The sequence below is a fragment of the Desmodus rotundus genome, chromosome 7, assembly GCF_022682495.2.
Source record: "Desmodus rotundus isolate HL8 chromosome 7, HLdesRot8A.1, whole genome shotgun sequence".
In the NCBI taxonomy this organism is placed as follows: domain Eukaryota; kingdom Metazoa; phylum Chordata; class Mammalia; order Chiroptera; family Phyllostomidae; genus Desmodus; species Desmodus rotundus.
Window position 1 is genome coordinate 134,393,670 of NC_071393.1, and position 21,306 is coordinate 134,414,975.

Sequence of the window (21,306 nt, forward strand, 5' to 3'; positions counted from 1 at the left end):
CTTATACCCTATTGCTGTGCGTTCAACACGACATGCTCTGTGTTGGAGACGCCGGGGTGAACGAGCTCCAGGACCCATCCTGGGGAAGCACGTGGCTGCTGGGAGACCCGGAAGCACAGAGAGAATGCCCGGCCAGAGTGATGCAGAGAGAGCATCTCACCTGGGAGATCAAGGAAGACTTCCTGGAGGAAGAGGAACCTGAGCTGAGGCAGGAATTAGGGGAACAGAGAACTGGGGTGCAGGGGCATGGTTGAGTGGGAGGGAAGTGGGTTCTCAGCAGGTGGAACAGTGAGGGCAGATTTGTCACAGGAGCATGAACTGGTGGTGTATGTGGAAATGTGGGTGTAGGGAGCTGGGGGAGCTGAGTGTGGGGTGCAGAGCAGGAGCCTGAGCTTCGTGAAGCTCCAGGCCCATGGGGCACACATTCCCCAGGCACTGCTCCCCACTGTGAGGTCACTGAGTACCCACTGGTGCCACCGACTGCTTGCCTCCGGTGGGAAGGGCTGCTTTTCATATGCTGGTGACACTGTTGGGTTAATCAAGTACGAGTTCGATGGATAACATTGATGGATTCCTAGTGGCCCTTTGTCACTCTCTGTCTTCTCAATAAACAGATGTTGCATGGACATGGCCATTGTTTGAGTGGGGGGAGTGTGAGTGGGGGTGCGGTTCTGAAATCTTTAGACTGTGGGAGTCCTCCTGCCTGACAAGCTGGGGACTGCCATAGCAGGTGGCAGCACAGGCCTCTGCTGAGGCTGGAGCACTCTGGGCAGATTCCCTGGTCTGGGCAGCTGGTGGCTGTGCCTGAGGCCGTTGGAGAGCTGGAGGCGGAGGCTGCTAGCAGGCCCTTGGTGGTGGGGCTGGGGTGGGGGGAAGTGCCCAGCCCCGCCCAGGTGCCCCCCAGCTGTGCCGTGCCCGAGGCCTGCCCTCAGAGCTTTGCTGTCCAGTTGGGGAGGGGAGGGGGACTTTTCCATGCCCATCCTCTGCTAGGAATGGTGCACACCACCCGGTTCACCTGTTGAAGGCCTGTTTATTCAGCACTTACTCAGTACCTACTGTGTACAGGACCTGGTGCTGAGCAACAGTGGTGAGCGTGTTAGATGTCCTGTCTCATGCCGGGGGTGGGGATGAGGGCTTTGGACCTCATTCCTGGGTAAGCCCTCCAGCCCCTAGGTGGGGCCTCCTGCTGGGGAGGTTGTCGGTCTCCTCATCTGTCTCCTTGGCTAATGTAGAGTGCCTGGAGGCTGGGGCCTGTCCTGTGGTCTCCGTGTGTCCTTCACTGGCCAGGCTGGTGGACGAGGCCCATCGGAGGCTGGCCCTTGCCAGGCAGTCCAAGCTGTCAGAGGTCAGCGGGGTTGGTGTGGGTCTGGCAGCCCCACCCTGTGTGTACCTCCTCCCTGCACCCTGACCCGGGCTCTGCCAGGTGCTCTCCTCCATGGAGGTGGGGGAGGCTCGTGCGCCCCCATGGCTTTTGGCCTTGTTTGGCATCTCCTCATTTCCCTTCACCAAGTCTGATCTCCCTCTTTACTCGAGCTGCCTGTTCCCCCCTGGTGGTTGGGCTGTTTCATTTCAATCTAATTAGAACGCCCCGCCAGGAGAAGGCAGTGCGGGGAAGTCTCGCCACAGCGCTCGGGGAATCAGTCGCTCGGTGCCCATTGTTGTTAATGGGGATCTGGCGCCAAGACCGTTTAATCCTGGTGTCCTCCGTCAATACCATTAGAAATCTGTGGGTTCTAAAACGTCAGTACCCGGCCTGAAATACGGAGGGCCATCAACACTTTATCTCGTTAATTTATAGTTCTGACAGGCCGTTGGCTTACAGAGCAGCCATGAATCAACACCTAAATAAAATCCGCTCACAGATTAATTATTTTTTATGCTCCTGTTTCAGCCTGTAATCTTCCTAACAAAACACCGCGGGTACATGCAGCCTGGGCCCCTCAGGGAGTGCCGGCTGACCCCACAAGGGCCTGCTGCGTGAATCAGCCGTCCTGCGTACCAGCTCAGCCAGTCTCCTCGAAAGCCCAGGCCAGCTTGTTCCGTTCCAAGTGGTGCAGGTTTCTTGCACAGTCCTTCCCATCTGGCGGTCGCCCCAGTTGGGCTGTTCAGGCCTCCAAAGTAAAGGAGACAGTTCTCTCCCTGGAGCCCCAGGGCCCTGACTGGGCAGGGCACCCTGTCCTTCCTGAGCCTTGGTCAGCTCTCCCGGTGTGAGCCCTGCCCATCCAGGGGCATGGGTGGGTGCAGAATCGGCCCTGCCAGCTGCCTGAGCCAGGCGTCCTCGGGGAAGCTCCCTGGCCTGTTTCTGTAGCTGGGAGAGGGGCTGACGGAGCTCGGCTGGCAGGGCTGAGGTGGGTGCAGCCAAGATGAGGTGTGCAGGGGCACTTTGCACAATGCCTGGCGTGTGGCAGGCCCTCAGCCAAGGGTGCCTCTTCCCCTCCTCTGCCACTGCCTTATAGGCCCTTCAGACAGCAGGAGATGTTGACCTTGTTCCTCTGGAGTGTCCAGAGAATGCCAGATGCTGGGTCATTTCCCCAAATGGGGCAGCTTTGGGGGCTCAGTTCCAAAAGCCCAGTGTTCTCCTGAGCTGGCTCGCTAGCGTGGCCCTTGGTCCCATGTGTGGACTGGGAGCAGACTGGGGGATGGCGAAGCTTCCCTGCCACGTTCTGCTGTCTGTGACAGCATGGTCTGGCAGTGGGGTAGCAGCTTCCTCCTGCTGATGGGACAGTGTGTGCCCCTTGTCTGGGGTGGGGGTCCTCTTCCCACAGGCCCCACTGCCTACAGCCTTGCCATCCCCAGCCTGAAGCTGGCTTCTGCTGCTCTGGGTGTCCATGTGCCTTTCGGGGAGGGTGGTCATGGTATGTGGAAATGGGTGGCCAACTGGGTCTGCGCCCATCAGTGACCATTTCTCTTGCTTGTCCTGGAGGGTCTTCCGGTGCCCCTCCCCCCAGCTTGGGCCTCTGGAGGCCCCATCTCAGACATGCTGTAAGGAAACAGGGTGGCAAAGTGGCCGAGCGCTCACCGCGGGCCAGACCGTGAAAATTCAAGTGGAAGTGAGTAAATGGCTGTTAGACCCTTTGCTTATTAAATGGTCAGTCTCCACACTAACCTGTGAGGGGGCTGTTTTTGTCCCCATTTCACTGACCCAGACACTGAGGCTTGGAGTGTTTGGTGAGTTGCCTGAGGCCATGCCGTCAGCCCCAGCCCGTGTGACTGGCAGAGGCGTGTCTACACCACGCCTGCTTTCATGCCGTGGACGGTGTGCTCAGGCCGACTCTTGGGGGGCCCACTTGGCTCTCAGCCGGCAGCTGGCTCGCCACCTGCAGAGGGGAGCTTGGGGCTCTAGGAGGCAGGTGCACGCAGGCGGATCTTGACTGATCCCTCTGATTAAGTGACCTACTGAAGGATGCTTCTCCAGCTTATCGACAGCCGCTGCTCAGGTGCGAGAAATGTCAGCCCTTACAGTTTTAGAACACTTGGCATAAGAAGGGCAAGTGGCATCCAAATGAAAACCCTGGTGAAGAGTGCTGGGGCTCACAGGCTCCGGGGAGCAGGCAGCAGGAGAGGCTCCTCTTTGGGCTAAGCCTCTAGAGGCCTTGAGCAGCTGGACTGAGTGTCCACCGGCACATCTCAGAGGGTCTCGGTGCAGCATCTGTCAGTGCCTCCCATGTGGGCACGTGTGCGGAGCTCTCCATGGCGCAGGCCCCGTGTGTGTTCACTCCTTGCATCCTGGCGGCTTTGCTGCTTGATCCAGACACAGAGGCTCCAAGGGCTCTGTAGCCAGTGAGGTCTGAGCTGCCTCCTGCCACCGCCCCCCCATCCAGCCTCCCTCCCTTCCTCTGACACAGGCGGGACCACAGGCTCCTGTGCCCTGTCATTGTCTGTGACCCCGCTCCTGAGATGCCCTCACTGAAGCCCTGTCCCATGTCTTGTGTGTGTCCACTCTCCAAGGCCATGCCCCTTCGGGCCAGGACGACCGTCCTTGTTCCCACGCACTGTCTGTCTCTGAAGAGTCTCAGCCTTGTTCTCCCTCTTCCTGCGCAGCTCTGCAGTGAGAGGCTGACCCTAGTAACAGACGCCAAGTCAGGCATCACTGAGCTCCGAGAGATACCTGCCAGCCCGGACCGCACGCCTTGGGAAGTGCCCAGGGGCCTTTCCGTCGCTCCACAAGGGCCTTCCTCATGCCCTCCTAGTCAGGCTTGTACCAGCCCTCTGAGTGAAGGAGAGCTGGCTCTCCACGTATAGCTTTGTCACTGGGAGAGCACAGGTGGGGACCTGCGGTTGGGTTGCAGTTTGTCGCCCCTGGTAGGTAAGATGGCCCCTGCCCACAGGGTGGGTGCAGCGGGGTGCAGAGCGTCAGGCTCCGCAGGGCGGATCCAGCCCCCGTCCTGGCAGGGAGCCTGAACACGGTCCTTTCATGCTTGCTGCCTGGGTGGGGGCATGTTCTGAGTCCCAGGAAAGTGCCTGAAGAAATAAAAGCCTTTGGGACATACCTTGTTTGCAAGTTGAAAGTTTTTTATTTTTCTTAATCCTCACCTGAGGATATATTCATTGATTTCAGAGAGAGAAGGAGGGAGGGAGAGAGAGAGAGAGAAACATTGATGTGAGAGAGAGGCCTCGATTGGTTGCCTGCTGAACGCACCCTGAGTGGGGACCAAACCCACAACCTTTCAGTGCACGGGATGAGGCTCCGGGCAACTGAGCCACCCAGCCAGGGTTAGCAGAGAAGTTTTTTAAAACATTCTGGGGAAATCCAGTCTTGTTCAGATAATAAAGGCCTGTGGCTCAGCTTGCTGTAAGAAATCTCACTGCGTCACGGCTCGTGTTCCGTGCTGTCCCTGCAGCTGGGGTGGGGCCTGTCCATCTTCGAGAGCTGGCCGACTTTCCTACGTCACTTCTAATGCGCACAGCGGCCCCTTATGGTGAGTTTTATTTCCTGGTGTTGCTTGTAGGGCCTCATGGGTGTGAGGTGGCTGCTGGCTGACCCAGAGGGAACATTCAGGCCCACGGGACACTTGCCCAGGCCCTTCCCAGGACCGTGCCCTGCGTGCCCAGATGGCCCCCGTCTCTGATTCAGAGTTTGACTTGGAGTTGGTAATCTTTTCTCATTAGCTTTGAGTCAGGATGGTTAAATTTACAGCTGGCTGAATACTTCCCCGAGGGTGAGTGTGACGATAGTGATTTTAGCGACATGAGTCAGACGCTGCCAGGCCGGGAACAGAGGTTCAGTCCCCATGAGCCGCCAGCACCCGCTCCCCCTTGTCAGCGCCGTCCACACGCGGTCGTGATTCTCCGGGTGCGCACTGAGAGCTCAGGAGAGGGGAGGTCAGAGCAGCTCGCAGGCAGGCACGGTGGGGGTGGGGGTGCCGAGAGCTGGGCGCTGGCAGACAGGTGCAGCCTCTGTCCCGGTGTGGCTGGCTTGCGGGCCCTGGATGTGTATGGGCCTCACTGAGCTTCCCCTCCCCAAGCTGTGAAGCGGGTCATTCACAGCGACCACAGCCGGCCATGGCAGTGTCCGGGCAGGCCCAGAGTGGCAGGGGCATGGGGACCATGCGTGGCTCGTATCTGAACCGGGCTGGTGGCCAGACTGCAGGCGGAAGAGGAGGACCCTGGCGGACCCGGATCCCTGCCTGCTGACAGGGCCCCCAGGCAGGCTGAGGGTGGACAGGTGGTGTCAACTTGGCCACGTGGGGTGGTCCCCACTGGGCACCTGAGAAAGGAAGAGGGACCAGTCTGAGGGTCACCTGGCCAGTGTCGCCAGTGGCCTTCTCACGACAGTGCTGGTGGTGGGGCGTCAGCAGCAACGGTGACGTCGAGGACAGGCTGAGGTCGGCATTGCTTTAGATGCGATTCTGCTCTAATGACGGTGTTAGTTTGTGCCGTCACTGCGTCGAGGGGTGACAGCAGTGACAGCAGTGAGAGCGGCAAGCTCTCCGAACGGCCAGAGGGGCAGCACCGTTCTTACACGGGCTGACTTCACGCTAACGAGATCGACGAAGCCCGTGTTCGTGGGTTCGATACTTTAAAACTCAATTTCCTATGAGCAGCATACCGTGAATAATAGAATTTTCTGTGAGGAACAAGTAAACAAGCGAGAGAGTCTCCGGGTTAAAGGTTACATAGCAACTGACTGTTGCGGTTTGAGTGGCATTGCTGGGAGAGGACGTGACAAGCAAGCGCCTCGGTTTATGAAAAGGTGCGGAGTGGCAACACGCCTGACAAGGAAGGGCCTTCACCTGCAGCGGGGCTGATGTTCACGTCCCAGGTGCTTTCTGACGAACATCTCCCAGCCGTTTTCCGCATGTGTTTAAGCGAGTGTGAAGGCCGGCCCACAGCACTGGGCTCTCGTAGCCTCACGAAGAGAAGTGCTGAGTCGCTCATCTCCGAAGGCTTCTGCTGGTCTGAGCCCGCGTTCCTCGGCTTCCGCTTTTAACGTGACCAGGGATGGGTCCAGTCATTTTGGGTTTAATTTTCTTCAAATGGTGATGATTCCCTGTTCTTGTTTGTTGGGCGCCACACCTCGAGGACGCTCTGGTCCCTGGGGCGTGGAGCCCCGCCCCCCCCCCCACAGCCTCGTGTTCGTGAGGGCGCACGGCACACAGTGCGGCAGGGACGTGCCCAAGGCCCCTGCACTGGCAGGGACAGCGCTGGGGGCACTGGGGTGTCCGCAGGGCTCTCAGCTTCTCTGCGGACCGCCTGCCGCCACCGAGAACACGCAGATGAGGGCAGCTCGTCCCGTCCGGGGCCTCCTGACCACGCAGAAGTTCCCGCAGTCTTTCCCGTGAGGTTTCTGGAAGCTTAGTAAAAAACCCTAAAATCTTTTAGTTTGGGATCCTTGTATTCCTTAATGAGGAATGTGTGGAATAGTAAAGGCCTAATTGTTGTAAGTGGAAGCAGGAAAAAGATATAAACTCTAGCTCGTCTTCTAAGTGGAAAGTGTTAGTGCTTAAAAGACATAGATTCTCTCTCAGTCTCTTCAGGGGGTTGAAGAAGAAGAATATATTCAGAAGTATTTTTTTTAACAGCAAAAAGTTCAGTCATCTTTTAGCGACTCAGCTTTCACTTCTCCGCCCATCGTTTCTCCCCCCTGTTGGCAAGACGGCGCTGCTGCGCTTTTTGAAGCCCACGGTGAATTCGCTGCCATCTCTGCGATAAGCATATGTTACACGCTCCGGTCCAAGAAACAGAGAAGTTTTCTCCAGGCAGATAGAGTTTGTTTTTCCTTTTGGACTTAAGGGTTGGCAGTGAGTTCCAGACGAGCAAGAAGTCGGCAGTAGGCACCGTTGTCTCCGTCAGGAGAAGAGACGTGGCCCACTGGGGCCTTCTCCCTGGGGGGGCGGGGGGGCTGCCATGGCATCTGTGAGCTCCTGTTCCGTCCAGGGGATGTGACGATGGGTTCCACCCTGGGGGCCCCCCAATCCCTGGGCCGTAGCCAGCACCCCAAGGCCTGTGCTGCAGGGGGGAGACCCATCCTGGGTGTTCCACAGTGCGGCCCTGTGCCCGTGACGGGCACGTGGAGACAGAGGGGGGCAGTCGTCTGGGGGGGCTGCCCCCCTCGGCATTCTCCTGGGGATGGGCACTTACGGGGCACATCATGGCCAGCTCTGACCACCCCTTGGGGTTCCAGAGGAATTTCAGGAGAGGAAAAGAAAAATAAACTTGAGGAATCTCAGGCTTCCGATTAGGTTAATCCCGGGGGGGCTCTGTGTTATCTCCTTGAGAATGTCGCTTCTGGGCTGGCCCAACGACCGGGACACGCACCCAGCCTGCCTCAGGTCTGCTCGCCACCCTGGTGCCTTCCTTCTGGAATCCTTTCTTTTTAGAAAACATTATTACCACAACAGCATTAGTGCACTTGGAGTCACTTCACGTTGGCGAATCTCTTCCAAGCCTTGGCCCACGTCAGCCCTGCGAAATGCTCTTGTACTTCAGAAACAGGTTTCCGGCGTGTCCGCCTGGTCACGGCCGCGTTTCCCGATGCCAGTGTTAAGTGGCGTTTCGGCCTCGCACCAGGCGGAGAACTCTACTCACCCTAACCGCTCTCGTCGAGTTGGACGGCTAGGCTGTGGTTTGCAGCCCCTTCAGCCTTGTGGGTGGTAGCACGTGGCGCGGCCAGCTCTCGCCGACATTGCGATGGCACAGGATGGCCCCCGAACGTCTTCCTGCACTGTGCGTGCAGAATACGATGGTTAAAGGGCTTGCTGAGCTTAGAGAGGTAGAGAGTCTTCCTTTGTAAAAGGTCAAGTGTTTCCCAAATTTTCTCTGATGACAAGCGGCTGCCGACTGTGGGCCCCTCGAAGACACTCGGAGAAAGTCAGCACACTTAGTCATTCGTTAGGTGAAGAGAGGCCTTAACGAAGAGCAAGAGCAGCTGCTTCCCAAAGTCCTATTCTGGGGAAAGAACGTTGCGAAACAGATGTTTCTAATTCTTTCCATCGTTCTGTGATTTTCGAAGCCAGACACGACATACCTGTGTCACCCATGACAACTCTTAACATCTGTACCCTGAACTGGGGACCTTGTTCTTCTACTCTGCTTCAAACTACTGTCCGTGAAAATGTCGGAGGATTTCGAATGGGCCTGTTAGAAACCTGGGCACGCCGCCCTCCTCCGGGACGCGGGGCAGGAGCCCTTCTTGGGCACCGTGCATGGGGGAGGGCTCTTCACGCTGCACGGTCACACATCGCTCCTGGGGGTTGGCGGGGGCACCTCCCCTGCTGCCGAGAGTAGGCGTCTCCCTCTCTGTGGCGCAGACTTCGGTGGACAAACCAACGCTGTGACTGGGCTACTTTCAAGTCACTGAGTCAGAAAAGTTCCCTGCACTTGAAAAAAAAATGGAAGCATAGTCAATTTTGTCACTCTTGCTAAAAATACAATATTAGAACTTACTAAGAATTTCAAAGGAGTTTGTCGATACTCTCAGTAAGCGGCATGTTGGTGTGCTTTTAAATAACCTCTATCTTCACTTGTCTCACCCTTTAGAACGCCGCGTGGTTGGCATTTGTCGGACGCCCACGCGCCCTGGCATGGAGTGCACCACACGGCACTGCCTGCGCCCACGAGACGAGTGGGGCCCTCACTGGTGGGCCCTGCTGTGGGGAAACGGCGGGTCCGGGCCAGTGGGGTCTGTGAGGGCTGCTGCTGGGGACCCTCGAGAGTGCGGCCAGTGGCTCTCCTGCCCGTGCCTGGTGGTTCGGTGGGACAGGTCACTAGGCAGGGGGGGGGCGGGGGGGCAGCTCATAGCAGGGCAGCCTTCAGGAAGTGCCTTCTGCGGGGGATGAGCAAAGGCGCTTCCCGGGTCCCACGAGAGGAAGTGATGCAGTGGGAAACCCTGGTGTTCTCAGCCTCCGGTTTCTCGTATCCCTACTTGCTCACTGTGTCAGTCCAGTGGGGCTGTTTTCTGGGCCAGCGGCCATGAGGGGTGTCCCTCGTCAGCTAGGGAGCCCCGTCGGCACCTCTGCAGGAAGCCGCCTTCACACTTCTGGTGGGTGTGGTGTGCAGTGATACCACGCCTGGGGTGGGAGCAGGGACGTGGCCTGGGCCCTGGGGACGCCTGCAGAGGTGGCCCTTAGACTCGGTGATGAGAACAGTGCCGTTGCCAGCCGGGTTCCTCACTGTGCCTTTGGGAGCCAGAATCTGCCACACGAGAGTGTCAGTGATAGCTGGTGCTCTGGTGCGAGGTGGACAGGGAAGCCCCGGCCCAGAGCCCAGCAGACCCGTGCAGGGCCCAAGTCAGACGGCTCGGCACTCCCTGCCCACGCATCCGTGGAGGCATGGAGACATCCACACAATGCCTGCACGGGCTCCCCAGCAGCTTCAGGGCAGACATGCAAGGGTGAGGACCGGCCTGAATCCTGGACAACCAGTGAGACTCAGGTGGCCTGCACCACCTGCGCATCGTGGGTGTGGGCCAGGGCAGGTCATGCAAGTTTGTCACCTGAGGGTCACGCCACCCCCACCGCCAGGCTCGGTACCAAACCATCGCGAGCGAGGTTAGGGGTGTGATGCTAAGGGGGCCGATCCTAAAAGGAATCACTTCGAACACCCTGCTTTTCCTCAGACCTGTAGACCCGCAGGTAAAGACTCTCCCGCATGGGCAGCTTTGGAGATGTCCCTTAGTCTCCCCAAGGGCTGGTTCTTTTCTGTTGTAAAGTGGGCCTGGAGTGGTTTAAATGAGTTGGTAAACGTCAGTGCTTCAGAGCATGTGGCAGGTGGCATTCACGGACACCGCCGCCAGTTCAGCCCTGGGGCGGGGCTCAGCAAATCAGGGTGGCGCTGCAGAGTCGGGCCAGAGTTCCAGCTGCCGCTGTGGTGTTTCCGCAAGGTCTCTGTTGGCCACCTGAGGCCCCGGCGAGCCACGATGACCTGTAACTCCATGCCAGGTGCATCTTTAAGGTATTTATTTTGTGACCTGAGTATTTTCTCTCTGCTCTTCCTGTGTCGCAGGAGCTCAGATATTCAGTGGGCAAAGTGACTTCCGAGTCACCACCTTGAAGTTTCATCCGAAGGACCACAGCCTTTTTGTGTGCGGGGGCTTCAGCCCTGAGGTCAAAGCCTGGGACGTCAGGGCTGGCAAGGTAAGCCCGTCTGGCTTGTGCCAAGAGCTCTCTGTGCCAAGCGGAAGGATCGGGCAGGTCAGCTTCTCCACCCACAGCACTTCAGGTGGAAGAGTTACCACTCAATAGTTAGTCCATGCTCAGCATAATTTTTAGCTGTTCTGAAAAACAATTTTGAGTTGTTAAGACTAGCGAAGCATCATGGGTGCGATTCTGTGCAGCATATTACCACCAATGTTTATTGAGCACCTACTGTGTGCAGATGCTTGCAGATGCTATAAAACGAACCTGCCTTGGGTTACCCAAGGGAATTAAGTGTGGATGCAGGTGACAGGTGCAGAGAAGTGCTCTGTATGTGAATGTGAGTGCAGGCTGGAGGGAGGCGTGGCTGTGCCAGCCCGGCATGTTGTGAGTGTCTCCCCAGCTAATGATGTGGGTGGAGGGATCTGTGCGAGATTGTTTTCACTTCCTTCTAACCAACAGTCTGATGCCTGCCCCACCCCACCTCCATCCCGGAGGGGTCGCAGAGCCTTGAGCCATTTGCATCAGCCAGAGGGAGGGGACAACTCCTTCTGGCCTCAGTTGTTTCCTCTGACAGGTGTGGTGAGTGCCTCAGGCGGATGGAGTAGGACCGGAGAGGGAGAGGGTGGGCACTGGCTCCCTGCCCTTGGGCTCCCCTGGGGGCTGCCACCTGGCGGCTCCTGGCTGAGCCTGCTGGGTGCTGTCCCAGGTGCTGAACGCTGCGCCCTCCCAGGCCAGTGCAGGAACTGCCTGCCGGCCACATACTTGGCTTTTTCAAATTGTCTTCAGGGTCGGCTAGAAACTAGTTGCAGGTGGAAGCAGGAGAGTCACAGACCTCAGCTCAAAATCAAGACACGCTTCTCCTCTTAAATACAGCAAAAAGGCCTGTTTTTGTTGTAAAAATAATATGCAATCATATTTTTTAGAAAAGAGAGGGACATGAGAGAAGGGTTGATGGATCCAGCCAAAGGCAAACTCCGTAACTTTCGACAGCCTCCATCCCTTCTTCTTTCCCTCGCATGTGGGTTTTTTTGAAAAATCATTCTTTGCTCTTATTTTTATTCATACTGTTGTATTTTGCTTTTCTCAGAGCATTGTAAAGGTCTTCCTAGTTATCGCAGACTCCTCTAGAAGTTTCGGGATATGCCTTCGGTGTAGCGTGCTTGGCTGGCGGGCCCTCTGCCTCGTCGCTGGCACTCAGAGCAGCGTCTGGTGTAAGCAGGTGCTCGAACAATCTGGATCGGATGAGTCGGTCCCAGGCGGCCCAGCGGGTGAAGTGTCCCTGGGTTGGATGTTCAGGAGGACCCTCCTCTCCCTTTTTGCCACTTAAAAGTCATAGATGTGAGGACCGAGGGCAGGGGGGCGGCAACCAGCAGCCTGGGGCTACGTCCGGCCAGCCGCCTGCTTTATAAGTGAAGTTTTATTGGAACACACTCACACTCATTCGTTTATACGTCGCCCGTGGCTGCGCTCACGCTACGGTGACAGAGCTGAGTCCGGCAATGGAGACCACACAGCCTACGGAGCCAAAAGTATTTCTGACCTGGGTAGAGCTGACCATGACCTCGTCACCCTGTTGGTTGTCGGGGCTAATTGCGCACCTACCCAGGACGCCTTCCAAATGCTGCCTCGCTTTGACCCAGCGAATGAGCTTGGGACGCAAGCTTAAGAAAAGAGACCTGCTATGTGGGAACGCCCCACAGGCAAACACGGGCCTTACAGAGGGCGTGCGAGAGCGTGGGCGGGGACCGGGTTTGGAAGCCGTGGCTGGAGGGAAACGCCTCAGACGCTGCTGACAGGACAAGCAGATCTCCAGAAGAGGCGCTCTCGGGCACACGCCTGGAACAGGAGCACACGGCCGGGGTCTCCGAGAGCCAAGGCTGAGGAGTTGCCGGAGTGTCCAGCTTTCAAGCTACTTTCCAGTCCTACCATCTCATGATTCTTTAAGCTTAGCCAGAGGATGAAGGTTGGGATTCTGGACTTCTCTGGGGCAGCCCAATTCATTCCAGCAGTGGGCGGCTTGGCTCCCCTTTCTTCTCTTCTGGGCCAGTCTCTCTCTGCCCCCTCATGCCCCTCGTTCCTGCGGAGTGCCTGCCTTCACCTCCAGCAGGCCAGCGGGACAACCTCCACTGGAGCCAGCGGGCCGTGCTCCACCAGCGCTGGCTTACTGCAGCCCCTACCGGAGCTCCTGACTGTTCTCCCTGGAAAACGCGTGTGCACTGCACCCCGACGTCCGTGCCTGACCTCCATGTCGCTGCAGGGGTTCTCTCTAGCAGCCCCCCTGGCCTAGGGTGCTACTGGGCTGGGCTCCGGGAGAAAACCTGGGCTCACAGCCCCCTGCTGCCACTTGATGCGGAGGTATGCAACATGGCGGGGGCGAGCTGGCCCCCCAGAGCTCCCCGCACTATGGGAAATGCTGGAGGCGGTTACTTGAACACTCACTGTAAGATGACTGTGTGGTTGGACAGGAAATGGATCAAGTTTGTAGAAAAACTACAGAGGCTTAAAAACCACCCTTTTTGCAAGACTAAGTTAGGGAACCCCAACCTCAGCAAACACCCCGCAGTTGAGCAGGACCAAACCCTGGAAGTTGGAGCAGTGGTGGAAAATCTAGGGCATGTGGCCCTGGGCCGGGAGCTCGGCCTCTGCCCAGTCCCTGCCCCCTTCTGGGGTGGCTGGCCAGGGCGTCTTCCCGTGCCCGGCTCCCCTCGCTCCCTGGAAGACAGCACGGGTGCACACAGCCCTGGTGGCCTCCAGAGCCCGGCCCCTCTGCTCAGGGATAAAGTCTCAGGATCAAATCAGCTCTGACAGGCCAGCTGCTTTTGCTTCCATGTTGGTTTGGCACGAATCCTCCATATTTCCTGCTTCTTCAACACCTTTCACTCCCTCCCTCCTTCATTTCCATCTTCACTCCCAGATCTTGAGTTGGTGTCTTTCTTGACCTCCTCTTGGGTCATGTGCTGGGCCCCCCCCCCCCCCCCGCCCCCTGCACGTGTGTGTCCTAAGGTGCAGGTGGTGGCTGGGTGCCCTCATCCAGCTTCTTGTCACACCCCTTGAGGTGGTTTCCCAGCAGGATGTAAACGCCCTGAGGCCAGGGATTTGCCTCCTTTGCTGCAGCACCCCCAGGGCCTACAGTGGGGGCAGGGCTGTTGCATGAATGACTGTCAGCCCCAGTCAAGAGCTATTTTTAAGATTCCAAGGTTTGGACTCGGCCAGGTGAAGCAGAACAAGTCACCCTTACAAGGAGGCCCCCAAAAGCCAGAATTATCTTCTGGAGGACAGGCCCCTTATAGTACAGGCTTTCCTCTCTAGGTGAGTGTTCGAGGAACCCACTGATACCAGTGTACCAGCTGGCCTTGCTGTGAGAGGCTGAGTTCGGCTTCAGTGAATATTTTTTGAAGACTCTTTCAATGTGTTTGTCCATTTCCTGATGATGCATACCGGCCCACACCACCCTTAGTGTTCAGTGGTTTTTGACCAAAAATGACATGATCCTCCCCGCTCCCATATCCGCCCCCCACCCCAGTCACCTGATCTCACCCTGAACGACTTGCTTTTGTTTCCCTGGATGAAAAAAGCCCTCAAAGGGAAATGATGTGGAAGAGGTAAAACAAAAAACGGCAGAAGCACTAAAAGGCATCAGTCGACGAGCTCAAACACTGTTGTGAGCAGTGGGGAAAAATGTCTCGATAGGTTGCTACATCCGCTGGAACGGACTTTGAAAGTGACTGGAGTTTAAACATGTAAGAGTAAATACACAATTTTGTATGAATTCCATTTTTTGGTTCCCTCCCCCCATATTCCTGTGTCATCTCACACCCCTGCTATGGGCAGCTTTCCCTGAGTGGCAGTGATTGAGGGCTCACAAAGCCACGGGGGCTGTGGCTGGGGTGCTGGCCATAGCACCGCGGTCAGAAGCACCCCAGGGTGTCAGACCCGCGTCTGCAGGCGGCCCGGGCCCCAGAGTTTTGAAACCTCTCAGGTGCTTCTACTGTAGAGCCGGAGCTGTGAGCCACCACCCTTGGGTCCCGGGGAGGGCGCCTCGCTGAGACCCCTTCGCAGGCTCCTGGCCGTGTGGGGGAGGCGTCCTGAGGTTTGCGCTCCCCCGATGCTGGCTGTCTGGGAGACTCGGAGCCTTCGCTGCTGGCCCTTAGCACCGCCAGTTTCCATGGCATTGCGGGCAGGTTGCTTATTCGCCCTAATGAGGTTTTGATTACTTTCCATTCGTCTTTTTCATCGGCTTCATATTAAAAACCCTTTTTATTTGGACTCTTTGTACTTTCTGCAGTTCTGAGTTTTGCTTCAAACCAAACTTCTTATGCAGATGAGAGTAGGAGACCAAGGGAAGCAGAGAGATGGGGGAGGGCGCCCGCGCGCCTGGTGCAGAGCCCTGCGACTTTGGGCAGAGCCTCATCTTTTCTGGGTTCCCACTGCTTGGCTTTCAAGTGGCACTAGGGCTGGGTGCTCTTGAGGCCCCACACAGTTAAGTAGGGACTGAGGTGGCAGGCGCTGGCACTCTACACGCAGCTCACGTGCTGCAGGGCAGTACCAGCAGGCCCTTCCGTCCCCATTGCACTGGCAGCAAGCTGAGGGTCAGAGAGGTTCTAGCAGCTGGCACATGCCGGTTGGTGGTCGGGTAAGACCTTGAACCAGGTGGCTTGACACCCACGCCCTTGCAGCCCTCACACGGTGGATGCAGCCCTAGTCTTGGGTGTGAAGAGGCTTTGGTGGGGAGAGCTGTGTTTTCTTCCTGGGGAGGCCTGCACAGGCAGCCCTAAGTGCAGGAATTCACTCAGCCCTGCGGCGAGCAGCTCAGCGCCTTCTGTCCGGGACCCAGCTCGGGGCAGACATAGGGCCCGGCAGCCGCAGGCCTGAGCTTATGACCCGGCACCTGGGTGAGGGCCTTTCTGCACCCACGGCAAGGAACCAGCTCTGAGAGGTCCAGCTTTCAGCACAGTGGTGTGGGGCTTGGATGTGAACCCAGGCCTTTTTCTAAATTCTCCCTCTCCTGATCACAGAAAGAGAACACTTTGCATTTACTGATGTCACAGACGTTTTCTGGGCCACCCCTGGATGCCAGGCAGTGTCCCAGGACACGGGGCAACAGGACCCAGTTGGGCAGCCCTGGCCTCCAGGAGCTCACAGTCTGTAAGGGGTGGCGGGATCCCCTCTGGGAGTGCGCATGTCTTTGCTCCCTGGTGCGTCTGCAGCCTGTGGCCACCCTCACAGGCTGCTGGGAATCCCTGTGTGTCTCCTGGGCTGTCCAAAATCTTGGGCAGAGCTGGGGAGGTGGTTCTTAGGGTCTAGAACCTGAGACCTTCTGCCCAGCCCAGCCACCCTCTTCAGCCCGCCGCTCCCCCCTCCCCCCCCCCCACTGCAGCCCTTCCTGGGAACCGGCAGGCAGCCCCTGTCTAAAGTCGGCTGGGGAGCCCTGCTCACTGTGGATGGCAGGAGACCTGTGGCACTTGGGCCAGGCCTCAGGTCTCCTCTCAGTACTCCCTCGGGTGTCTGCTGCTCTTCCAAGTGCAGCAGGGCGTGTCCGAAACTGCAGCGCAGATGCTGTCCCTGCAATGGTTATATAAATGCAGAATTCACGCAATGCTAAGTTGACTCCTTTATCATACATTTGCCTTGAAAATAGGCTGTTACACTCCAACCTCTCTTTGAGATCTTAAAACATGTAATGCTCTTCTTGAAATCAACTTCCATTTGTGCCTGAAAATTTACTTCACTTTGCCGTAACCAAGAGTGTTCAGGAGATCCCGGGTCTGACGCCCTGGTTAGTTTTGTCCTAACGCACTTCAGATGCTCACCCGGTCGTCTTTGGCGACAGCTTTGTGCAGAGATGATGCGCTCAGTCCACTGGTCCCTGGGGGGTTGGTTGTGTGGCCATTGTCACAGCCCACTCAGGATACTTCCAGTGCCTTGCAAAGGAGCCTCGTGCCTGTGGAGGCTGCCCAGGCCCTGCCACCACACCAGGCCCAGGCAGCCCTCGCCCCCCTCCGTCTCCGGCCGTTTGCCTGTTCCGGGCATGTCACAGCCGTGGAACCACACGCTGCGTGGGCTCTGGCAGCTGGCCCCCTTCACGGAGCGCCGTGTCTTCAGGGCCCATCCATGGCACGGCCCGTGGCAGTACGTCGCACCTGCGCGTGACCGGACAGCGCTCCCTCACGTGTGCAGACCACACCTCGCTCACCTGTCGGTGGACATCGGTGTTTCAGTTTGGGCTGCTGTGCCCTGACTGTTGTAGCTCGCTGGACTGGGCGGCGTCCCACAAAGCAGCGGGTCCTCTGCTCAGTGTCCGGCGGGGGCGCGTATGAGTCGCAAACTATCGATGTCTCTCACATTGATGCTTCTCTCCTTCTTCCCTTCCCCTCCCTCTAAAACTAAATAAATAAAACCTTAAAGAAATCAATAGTGTAACCTTTTGGCTGTCCTAGATCCTGCTGCTGTGACCAGCCGTGTGCAGGGTTTCGTGTGGACACGTTTTCCCTTCTCTCAGGCTCGGCGGAGGAGTGAAACCACTGTGCCACTCGGTGGCTCGGGGGCGGGGGGGTGGGCAGCGCTTTGAGGGCTATGGCTGCGCCCTCCCCATGCCCACCAGTAGGGTCAGAGGGTCCAGTTTCTGCGTTTTCAGCAACACTTGGTATCAGCCTCTGTGCTTAGTCCCAGTCCAGCGGGTGCGGAGTGGCTCAGATGGGGCCCCTCGAGGGCCCCACAGGATGCCCCAGACGGTCTGCTTCCTCACCAGTGAGCGCTGGTGTCTGGCCTGCCTGAGAGAACTGGGTCGTTTGGTCTGAGTTATCGACGACGCGAGATGCGCAGCCTTGTTCTTAATGGTCCTTCTCACCCTTTGGCACTTGGAGGTTCCCTCTCTTCCCAGTAACGATGTTTGTGTCGCCCCAGTTTTTTCCCAGTGCGGCTACGGATTCTGCCGTCTGGTTGGTCATGTCAGTGAAACCCTGGCTTTTCCCCGTCGTTTTTCTATTTTCAATTTCATCAGTTTCTGCTCTTATTTTTATTTCTTTTGCTTGCTTTGACTTTAATTTGTTCTTCTTTTTCTACTTTCTTAAGGTGGCAAGTTATATCGTTGATTTGAAATCTTTTTTTAATGTCAGCATTTTAATTCGTTACATTTTATCTAAGCCCACATCCCACAAATTTTGATATGATGTATTTAAATTTTCATTCAGTCCAAAAATATTTTCTAATTCTGTTTTCCCTTCTTTTCGATCTATGGGTTATTAGGAAGTGCATTGTTTAGTTTGTAAGCGTGTAAGGATTTTCCGGGTATCTTCCTGGTGATTAATTTCTAGTCGAGTTCCGTCATGGTCAGAAAACACACTACGTGCGATGTCGGTCTTCTGAAGTTTGTCAGGGCCAGTTCTGGGGCCCAGCTGATGGCCAGTCTGGCCGAGTGTCCCGTGTGCTCTCAGAGGAGGATGGACTTTGCGGTCGCTGGGTGGGGCGCTCTGTAGGTGATGGTCTGGTCAAGCGGGTTGATGGTGCCGTCCGTTCAACTCCTCCGTCTTGCCCAGTTTTTTGTCTACTTGTTCTTTCAGTCATTGGCAGAGGAGTGTTGAAGTCTCTGTCTGTGATTGTGGAGTTGTGTATTTATTTCTCTGTTCAGTTCTATCATTTTTTGCTTTATGTATTTTGAAGTTGCCACCACAACTCTACAGGGGGCCTGCTCTCGGGTCAAAGCTGTTAGAGAAAATAAGGAAAAAAAGAAAAAGAAAACAAAATCAAAATAAAATAGCAGCTCACCGCTGTGCCAGACACTTCTCCAAGTTTTGACCTCTCTTGCCAGTCAATCTGCTTCTGTCTACTCTTGAGAGTTCCCAGGGAATTGCTTTTTGTTTTGTCCGGGGTTTTAGCTGATTATCAGCCGGGAGAGAGGCCGGAGGGGGCCTGGTGGGTTTTGAACATATCTATTCTTGGCCTTGAGTTTCCCCTCTTCCTGGCAGGTGCAGCCTGCCCTGCAGTGCCCACTGACATCTCCTCTCCAGGGCCTTCTCCCCAAGCCCCACTGCGTTGGTGTCCCCTCCCCCCGACTGGATTGGGTGCCCCCTCCCCCCCACTGGATTAGGTGTCCCTCCCCCACTGGATTGGGTGTCCCCTCCCCCTCACTGGAATGTGAGCCGTGTAGGGGCTGCGAATGTGATGCTCTTGCCCTGGCTGGCACCGCGGACTTGTGGGGCTGATGCAGGTCCGTGGCTCCGTTAGTGTTTCCAGACTAAGTGCCACACCAACCTCGGTGAGCCTGCAGCATAACTCGAGGGTTTATGGCTGTAGGAACGTGTGTGTAGTCCAAATTCAAGCCCCAGATGGACCCGGTCACTGGGGGTGCTGATGGCTGCGCTGACGGAAGCACGGGGCTGTGGCACATGCCGTGTCCGGGGGCAGACAGCCAGCTTTGCTTTCCCCGAAGGAGGATGGCTTGGTGCTCCCTAGCAGGTCGGGCATGATGCCGAGGAAGATGGCGGGGTATGCGAGGAGGTGGCGTCCTACAGAGTCTTCCGTAACGGGGCGGCGCCCAGCGGCCTCTTGTGCTGTGTTCAGAGGACTCGAGGGTGACGCCTGTCCTTGCCCTTTGCCGGCCCTTCTTACCCTGGGCACAGCTCTCAGCTCCAACTCCAGCCGTGCATGCTCTCCGTGCTCCTGGAAAAGTTCTGGTTCTCCGGCTCGCCCCGTTCATTTATTCATTGAACATTCACCAAGCACCTGCCATGGGTTACGGCACCTTTCAGTTTGCAGGACTCAAAGAAACTACAGGAAACACCTCATTTCCGACCAAGCCCGAGACTGGGGTGGCACATTCGGATGGCCCTCCCCTCACACCCCGACACCTGTGCTCTCCTGTGCCAGGCTGCACGTGAGGTCGTGCGGGTTGTCCACGGCTCCCGGACAACCTGCTCTTGCACGGGGTGGCTGGGGCTGGTCTGCTCGTGGCATGGGGTGGTCTGCACCACAGGAGCATCCTGCTGATACAGTCCAGGGCTCCTGTGGCCCAGAGATCCTGATGAGACACATCGGCTCCCGCTGGCCTGGGTGGTGCTCCCGGGACGGTGGTCCTAGGGGCGCCCAGGGTGACAGTGGTCTCTCACTTCCCCCTTTGCCCTGCTGCGGCTCTGGGTGGTCCCAGGAGGAGGCCCTGCCCCACCTCTCTTCTTCTGCCCAGGGCCTGGCTGCTGGGGAGACAGGCCAGCTCACGTCCATCTCTTCTGCTCCCTCCAGGGGCCAGTGGCAGTGAGATCTGCCCTGGTTGTGGAGGGTGGAAAGCAGGGGCCGGGGGGGGGGGGGGCAGTGGTCAGATGCTGGGCACAGGGCATTCCCCGTGGTCCTGCCCTGGCCAGTGCACTTTGACGTGGCGTTTGTTGGTCCCTGTGCTTCATCAGAGAGATGGACCCCTTCCCTCGGTGCCCTGGTTACAGTTGCTGGGCCAGGCCTGGTGTTGGGGGGACACCCACAGGCCCAGGCAGGGGAGCCCCGCACCTTGTCCAGAGCAGGCCTGAGCTTCTGTGTGTTGCCCCCATTGCTTCTTGAGGGTCGGGACCCCAGGAAGAGGTGTTCAAATGCCCTGCACAGCACAGAGCTGGAGCCCTGCAGAGCTGGGCCACCCTGGGGGGTGGCTGCATTGTTAGAGCCCGATTCTATTTGTGGCTCCATTGTAAAGTGCGAAACACCAGTTTTTCAGCTGAGAGGATCAGCAACGTGGACACACGTGGAATTGACCGTCTCTGCTCTTCTTCCCTTCCCTAGCGTTCTGTGTCTGTGATTTAAACTTTCAGTCTTCCGCGTGACAGCTTCTCTGCGGGTATGTTCAGACTTGTTCCGAATTCAGCAGGCACTAACTGAGCAGCTACTTTCCGGCTCTGGCTGTGTGGGAGGGAGGGGCCAGGCTGCCGTGTCCCTGCCTGGCCTAGCCTCGATGTCCTGTCTGTGCCAGGGGGCTGGTAATCCTGATGCCCCATGGTCATGAGGATTGACTGAGGTCCCATGGGAAGCCCCTAGCGAGGTACACGTCACACAGTAGGTGTTCAGTTAATGCTGCCTGCCATTGCATTCTCAGATGACCGCTACAGGGCCATGCCCTCCTCAAGGTCGTGACCGCTGGCAGTCATGAGCTTGTCTTCAGTTTTGCTCAAAGCTGAGTGGAGGCTGGACCTTTCCCTGAGCCAGGTAGCCACCTGACCGAAGTGTCAGTGACTGCTCTCAGCCGAAGATGTTCTCTAACCCAGGGGGCACTTACAGGGTCCTCTCAGGCTGATCAGAGGCTTGAATAGACATCCCTGTGCCTTTGATTAATTTTTAAAAGAGAAAGGAATTAATTTTTGCCTAGTAAGTGTGGGTGCACAGAATGTGAAGGAAGAGCCAAAAGGGGGGCTTTAGGAGATGCCACAGTGGGAACCCTGATGTCAGGAGCCCCAGGCACACCCCCCAGGAGTTCCAGGAGGTGCAGGGAGAGGCCCCTCTTTGCACGGGCCCTGCCCTTCTGCACAGCTCCAGAGAGATGGCACCACCCTCCTCTCCAAGTTGTCTGAGGGCTGCTTCTCCACTCCTCCTGGGGAAAGGGCTGGAGTGGCCCTGGTGAGGCCACCACATGCAGCATTCCGACTCTCTGGGCCTGTTTTCCCATGTGTCAGGAAGGGGCTGAGCTCTGTAATGCGTCTCTCTCGAGCAGATCCCAGGTATAGCTGGGAAGGGCTGAGTTGAGGCCTCATGCCATGCC

At 57.2% G+C, this 21,306-nt stretch overlaps 1 protein-coding gene across 11 annotated transcripts in view; it reads left to right on the plus strand.

Annotated features, from left to right (window-relative positions):
* Positions 1 to 21,306, plus strand: part of WDR25 (WD repeat domain 25) — a 117,196-nt gene that overhangs the window by 75,473 nt on the left and 20,417 nt on the right. For all 11 annotated transcript variants that reach the window (XM_053928602.2, XM_053928598.2, XM_053928599.2 and 8 more), the window contains one exon: positions 10,444 to 10,574. In XM_053928602.2, coding sequence (XP_053784577.1) covers positions 10,444 to 10,574 — 131 coding nt within the window. The remainder of the gene's footprint in view (positions 1 to 10,443; positions 10,575 to 21,306) is intronic.